At 41.0% G+C, this 6,950-nt stretch overlaps 1 protein-coding gene across 1 annotated transcript in view; it reads left to right on the forward strand.

The window, feature by feature from the left end:
• The window catches only part of LOC104508475 (deleted in malignant brain tumors 1 protein-like), a 6,128-nt gene extending 1,878 nt beyond the window's left edge, over positions 1-4,250 (forward strand). Inside the window, exons 3-7 of the mRNA XM_010150116.1 lie at positions 1,281-1,381; positions 1,682-1,893; positions 2,133-2,305; positions 2,789-3,177; positions 3,974-4,250. Of these exons, the coding sequence (XP_010148418.1) occupies positions 1,281-1,381; positions 1,682-1,893; positions 2,133-2,305; positions 2,789-3,177; positions 3,974-4,250 (1,152 nt within the window). The remainder of the gene's footprint in view (positions 1-1,280; positions 1,382-1,681; positions 1,894-2,132; positions 2,306-2,788; positions 3,178-3,973) is intronic.
• The last annotated feature ends 2,700 nt before the right edge of the window (positions 4,251-6,950 follow it).

The raw sequence follows: 6,950 nt of genomic DNA on the forward strand, positions 1-6,950 counted from the left end.
GTGGCCATGCCAACACCTCCATCAAATAATGCTCTTCTCTGGCTCTTCTCATATTTTTCATTTGTGTGCTGTCTCTCTCTTGTTTTTTTTTTTTTATAATTTTATTCCGGTTTGTATGGTGATTTCACTTTAAAGTTGCATGATAATTCTTAGCTTGTCATATCCCTTGCTTTTCAGTGCTGTTTAATTTGCACTTATGCTGGTTGGCTGTAGGCAAGCTGTTCCCTCACTGTGCTCTTCAGCTGGGTGAAGGTGTAGAAAGTGTTGTCTAAATCTCTAACTTTTAACCACTTACATCTGTATTGGCAGGAAAGTGTTCAAGTATCACAAGGTATAATTTTTGGCTCTCCTGCTTACTAGAGCTGTTATGGTATTCAGCCTGCTATTTTTGGCTTAGAAAGTAGATTTTAGATTTAGAGCTTGACTATTCACAGTAGAAAATAGTATAAAAGTTGATGTGCGTGAGAGCCCATCCAGTCTGATCAGAAGAAGGGGCAGTCTGGGTACAGTTGATGCTCTTAAGCTTAGAATAGCCGAAGAATCCCAAAATCCTGTTGCAGGGAGGAGTGTGCTGCAGTGGGGGTTGTCCCTGTGCAGGAATTATGTGTCACATCTTGTCTGAATTAAGTTCAAAGCTTGTGCTCACCTTCCTATAGGAAACTTTTAGGATTATCTGTGGGTTTAATGTAAGAATTTTATGTCGTTCATGCGGGCAGGAACACAAAAGCTTTTTGCAGCTACACTTACAGGAGAAACGAGACTTGGCCCAGCAGTCTGGAGTGTTTATTTCAGACTGAGACCATAAAATTAGCGTTTCCTAGAAAACTTGCAACTTACTTATCCTCCAAAGTCCTTAGGGGAATAAAGAGAAGCAGCAGAATACCTGAGGCGATGCTGTCTGTTCAGGAAGGTACTTCCATTTTGAATGTCATAACACCTCCCAGAACCAGACCCTGACTGCAGAAAGGAGAGAACAGAGCACAGCAGAAAGAGTCAAGGTTTTACCACTTGAAGAGGGTCGTCTGCCATCATGGATGTGACAGGGAAGCCTGAATTCAACATAAAAGTAACCCTAAAACGGGACGAAACATTAGTTTTGATTTGGGTCATACAGAATATCACCTTTAATCAGCAGGGAACCTGCTTTTCAGCAGCTGCAGATGAGACACATACAGCTCAGGCACAATTTTGTAGAGGTTACCCTAAGTTCTCTTCCATCCCTTTCTGCAGCACCTTATTTTTGTGGTGGATCAATCTCAAATCCCTCTGGGATGCTGCAGAGTCCCTTCTACCCTGGAAGATACCCAAACAATGCTGACTGCGTGTGGGAAATACAAGTAGAGAACAATTTCCGTGTTATGCTCACATTCAGAGATATCGTGTAAGTAAAACATTGATTCCCTGGGCAAATAACAAAGTCAAAACTTACTTGAGAAGTTTGAAATATTATTTAAAATAGGCAACCTTCCCAATGTTAAAGATACTTTCAATAACATGTAGCAGCTGGAAGACAGAACAAAATCTGGGTTACTGTAGTATTTTCTGCTCACAATTTTCTGCTACAGCTATGTACAAAATGAATAAAAACTCTGCCATGAAAACTTTAAGTGCTGAAAGTTTTAGGGCATTAAATCAGAGTTTCTGAAACGCGTTTGACAAGGTGCTGACATTTCTTCACCAGGATGCAAAGCGGCAGATGCCAGTATGACTACATTGAAGTCTATGATGGGCCTCCACACTCTTCCCTGCTCCTTGGGAGACTTTGTTCTGGTTCCTTTCCCACGTACATATCCTCTTCAAACATGATGACCGTTCGGTTTCACAGCGATTCTAGAATCACCTTCCGAGGGTTTCAGGCTTACTACTCCTCTGTTCCAGCAGATCACAACACTAGTAAGTTCCCGGTCGGTGTGTCTCAACAAACAAACTTGTTTATTGATTTTTTTTGCAAAATAAATATTTGCATGTATTTAAAGAGGTTAGGAAATTAAATGATGTGAGTGAAATATGATGGGTTGATGTGTGAACTGCCTTAGAATTAAGAAAAAACCCAACATTTGGTTCAATTGCAACATTTAATCACTCACAAATTCCAGAAATCACTAATATCTTCTAATATCTTCTTCTACCAGCCCTTCAGTGCTTGCCAGACTACATGCATGCAGTGGTTAGCAGAGACTATCTCCAGTCTCAAGGCTACTCGGCGCAGATGGTCACCCTGGACGACAGTCGCTGCATACCAACAGTCACCTCGCACGAGGTGATTTTCAACATTCCCTACAACGGCTGTGGGACGATACGACAGGTACGCTCACCGTTGCGCTCACTGAATTGCAGGACCCACTTTTCAAAGAGAAATGAAAGAGCCATTGTGGGTCACAGTGTTAAGACTTGAACCAAGACCCGGGGATTTTCAATGCTTTAGCTTGCCATGGCTTGGGGAATCCCCCTGTTAATAGAAATGAGCTTCTAGGGAGGGAAGCATGGGAGGATGTTATGTGAACTTCCCAAGATTTAAAGTAGATGTAGTCTTGTAGGTGCCATGTGGGTTTGGGATGACCGTGTACTACACCACTGGTGTTTTGTACAGAGTTTAACGACTTTGCACTGTCTTGGATTTAACAAGGAGGTTATTTACAACATGTGAGCAGGAGAGACCAACATCAAGCTTCTTGGTTTAGAGTTTAATTTGAATCCCCATTTTTAAATCCCATATTGCTCTATCAAAGCTTACAGCATGGAGCACAACAACAATGCAACTCCTTATTTTAAATTACATGTCTAACAGGAGAACAATGACACAATCAACTATTCTAATGTGATCAAAGTTATATCTTCTGGGTACATAATCAAGAGGAAAAAGAATATTCACCTACATATCAGTTGCAAAATGCTGCAGAAGACATGGATGCAAACCATGTATGTTGCTGAGGATACCGTAGATGTGAACAAGCATCAGTTTGGAAGCTACGACGTGAACATCACTTTCTATGACTCCTCATCATTCTTGCGGCAAGTGCACGACTCTCCATACTACATTGACTTGAACCAGAATTTGTACCTTCAAGCTTATCTTCACAGCTCTGACCCAAATCTGATCGTGTTTGTGGACACGTGTGTGGCATCACCTGATCCTCATGATTTTAACACTCTGGCCTATGATATCATCAAGAACGGGTAAGAGCTTTCTCAAGTCATTAGAAGTATAGCTGTAATTCCCTTTCTATATTTATTTAAAAGAACAGAGCAACTCTGATCTGGTTTAAATCTCATTATCAACAGACTGCTAAATGGGCTCTTTAATTTTTTATTTTTACAGCATGAGCCTGGAAATAAGAAATTACATTTAGACCTTCCTAACATTTCATTTTACTTACTTCATCCTTGTCCTATATACAAAATTCAAAGTAGTAGGAGTGAGGTAGATGAGACAGTGAAAACTGGCAGAAACTCTGATCTGGTTTAAATCTCATTATCAACAGACTGCTAAATGGGCTCTTTAATTTTTTATTTTTACAGCATGAGCCTGGAAATAAGAAATTACATTTAGACCTTCCTAACATTTCATTTTACTTACTTCATCCTTGTCCTATATACAAAATTCAAAGTAGTAGGAGTGAGGTAGATGAGACAGTGAAAACTGGCAGAAGGAATATAAAACTGGGTTAACCATTAGACTCATTTTTTTATGCCTTGTATAGCACAGACATTAGTAGGAGTCTGTTCTCCCCTCTTCAGCACTTATAGTCTCCTCTTGGAAAAACAAGAGTGTTGCCAGTGCTCTAGCTGCTTTGTAGGACTTAATTAACTCTATATTTTAAAAGCCTCTACTATGCTATAAAGGTTGCATTTTTATCCCACTGTGCTCTTAGTACCTGGCTATGATATAATTTTGCTTTAATCTATTGTATTTCTGAAGTAATGTGTACGTGTGTATCCTCGAAGACTAATTCTCTTTCTTGTTTCTTTCTAGATGTGTTCGAGACCCTTCCTATGCCACATACTACACCCCCTACAGCCACTTTGCTCGGTTCAGGTTCAATGCCTTTGAGTTCATCAGCCGCCACGCGTTAGTCTACCTGCGGTGTGAGCTGGTGGTGTGCAGGCGCGGTGACTATTCCTCCCGCTGCTACCGGGGCTGTATTCGTAGATCTAAGAGAGACACAAGTTCTGCCGAGGAAACAGTGAATGTGACCGTTGGAGCACTTCAGCTTAGAGGAGGGGATGCTCAGAGTGGGAATACTAGTTAAGTTAAATTTCTCTCCTATTTACTCTAAGGCGACTTCAGGTTTTAGGAAAAGCCATAGCTCTGTGTTCCTGACATCTGCCACTGAAATCTGCTTTTGCTAACTTCACCATAAAAAAGAAGGCATTGTTTGGCTGACCCAAATGTCTGCAAATCTCTTCAACACCTTGAAACCCCCCTCTTTTCATCCGCCTGTATAGAAAGCGTAACTGCTTTGGCTGTCCCAAGGGAGAGACAGCATGTAACCCATCTAGTGCTATAACTGCATTGCACTCATCAGCTCCAGTCTGCTTGTGCGGCGCGATGGCCAGCTGTGAGCAAACTCCCAGCCTTCTTGAGAAATATTTAATACCCTCAACGGTCATCTTCGCCTCATTTTCATCCCTGCTAACATAAAGTTAGATAATTGTTTAGAGCAAGGACTCTGTAGGAAGTTAGCTTATTTCTGACTCTGATCTGGGAACCAACCCTTTTAATGCACCAGCTCTTTGTCTCCTGATCTGTAATATGCCAACAGCCACCCTCCCCGCCTTCACTCGCATGGCCGGACTCTTCTGTGCTTCCTCCCTGGGCAGTTCCCGCTGCTGCTGCTAATTCCCTCCCGCCGGACGTTGCTGCCGTCGCCATCCTGACAGTTGTCATTTTTGTTCTTGCCAGTTTTCTTGCAAGATCTGTGCTGAAAAAAACCCACTTTCACATGGGATAATGTAAGATCAAAGGTCAGCATCATCCGCTAAATGACTACAGGGCAAACATCTCATATTATGAGCTGCCAAAATGCTTCACTGAGGACAGTCACATATGTGCCATTTGTAAGAAGCTGTGAAACCTTTATCTACAGCAAATCCCAGCTTGTTACAATGCTTTAGAATAGGTTTGCAATCTTAAAACCTCTTAAGAGGTTAAGAAACAATTTCAACATTCACGTCACGAGTTGTTTGGTACAATCATTACGTCATTTTTCTCCTCTTTAATTCTCCCCTCACATCCTTCTAAGGCCATTTATCTAATGTCTCACAACCTTGTGAGCTGGAGAGAAAATATGAACAAGGCATCCATAAGTATTTCAAGGTTTATTGAAAGGGAGGAAGATTTAATTTGGGGAGAATTAGTTGATCATGTGTGGAAAGGAAATGTGAAAATTGATCTCACCATGGCATCTGGAAGGGTGGCTATGCAATATTCTAATTATTTTTATTATTGCTTTTAATGCTAAATTTTTCCTTGAAACAATAATGGATCTGTGCTTAATTATAAAATGCAGAGATTTCCAAGATAATCTATGTGAGGAGTAGCATTTAAAATCAAAGGAAGGAATGTTTACAAAGCAATTAATTCTATCTTGTCTTTCAATTTACTGTCTCTGTGATTAAAATACAAATCAATGTTTTACTGTGTTGGAGTGTGGTCTGCTGGATTAAGTTTGTTAAGCAATGGACTGCGCCCCTGCTTCTGAAATACCACATAGGGGATTTCTAAATATCTTAATGTAGGCTTCAAAAGGAATGAGCTAACTCTTTTTCTTTCTGCACATAGAAATGTACAGAGAATATCTGGCCCTAGGAAACCAGCTTGCGGACTCTTGATTCAGAAATGCCTTTTCTTTTGGCTTTCATTTCTTTCTTCTTGGTATCACATACAAAAGCAAAATGACCCACATTGTTCAGGGGACTCCTACAGATCTGTCTATCTGCATTTCCCCATCCCTGTGTTCCCTCCAACGACTGCATCCCTGAGCATCCCCTCCCCTCCAAGCACGTCCCACATCCGCTGCTGTTCCCGCAGCATCACTAAAGGTGAGGACCTCAGGAAAGGTGATAGGAGCTTCCCCTAAGTGTCAGTGAGGAATAACTGTTTTCTACAGCCAATGTGTTTCTCCATGTTACTGGAGAGAAAGTTTTCCCTCCAGTATTTGACTTTCCGTCCATCGGTTATGTTTGGAAACACTTCTACGTACTGCAGGTGTGAGGTATCTTTTGTTTTGTATGAGGGTTGGGCACACCCCTGTGTGTGTGGCTACAGCAAGGTGTTTTAATGGAGATAAACTGCAAAGGGTGGGTAAAAAAATAAAATAAAATCTAACAGCAAAGGTAAAAAATGTCCAAACTTCAGAGGGAAGGCCTTGAAAGGTTCCTCATTGATGATAAGTGCCAGAGATTAGGGGCAACAGAGCACAGAAATCATCGTTCCCTGAGACGCCTAGAAAAATCTCCCCAACAATTTCAGCATAACTACCGTTGGTCTTTTTTTCTCCTTTCATTTCTGTTATCTCCTCATGACACACATCTCCTGCTCCTGAGATTCCTACCACAGCCCTCCTGGCCATGGGGAGTCATTTTCTCCTCTTTCTCTATAGGTGCTTTTTACCTATTTGAAGATTGATTTTGTTTTTTCCATTAAGTTTTCACTTCTCTGGATTAAATAAATCCAGATTCAAAAGATACTGAGCTGTTAAAGGTGTTTTGTTTGCAATATTTAAGGCTGAACCACACCATCTGATCTAAAGGTTTGTCAAATCAATTGGAAGCCTTCCCATTGATTCCCCTACATCCTAAACCAGGCAAAACTGTAAATCCCATTCAGGAGATGAAACCTCAGTCAGGAGACATTTCACGTCTCACCAGAATGTCATTCAAATGTTGAAAGACATTTCATGTCTTCTTTCTAGAAAGAAGAGTTTTATACAGTTTTTAATACCTTTGGT

The sequence above is a fragment of the Eurypyga helias genome, unplaced genomic scaffold, assembly GCF_000690775.1.
Source record: "Eurypyga helias isolate BGI_N326 unplaced genomic scaffold, ASM69077v1 scaffold7474, whole genome shotgun sequence".
Lineage (NCBI taxonomy): Eukaryota > Metazoa > Chordata > Aves > Eurypygiformes > Eurypygidae > Eurypyga > Eurypyga helias.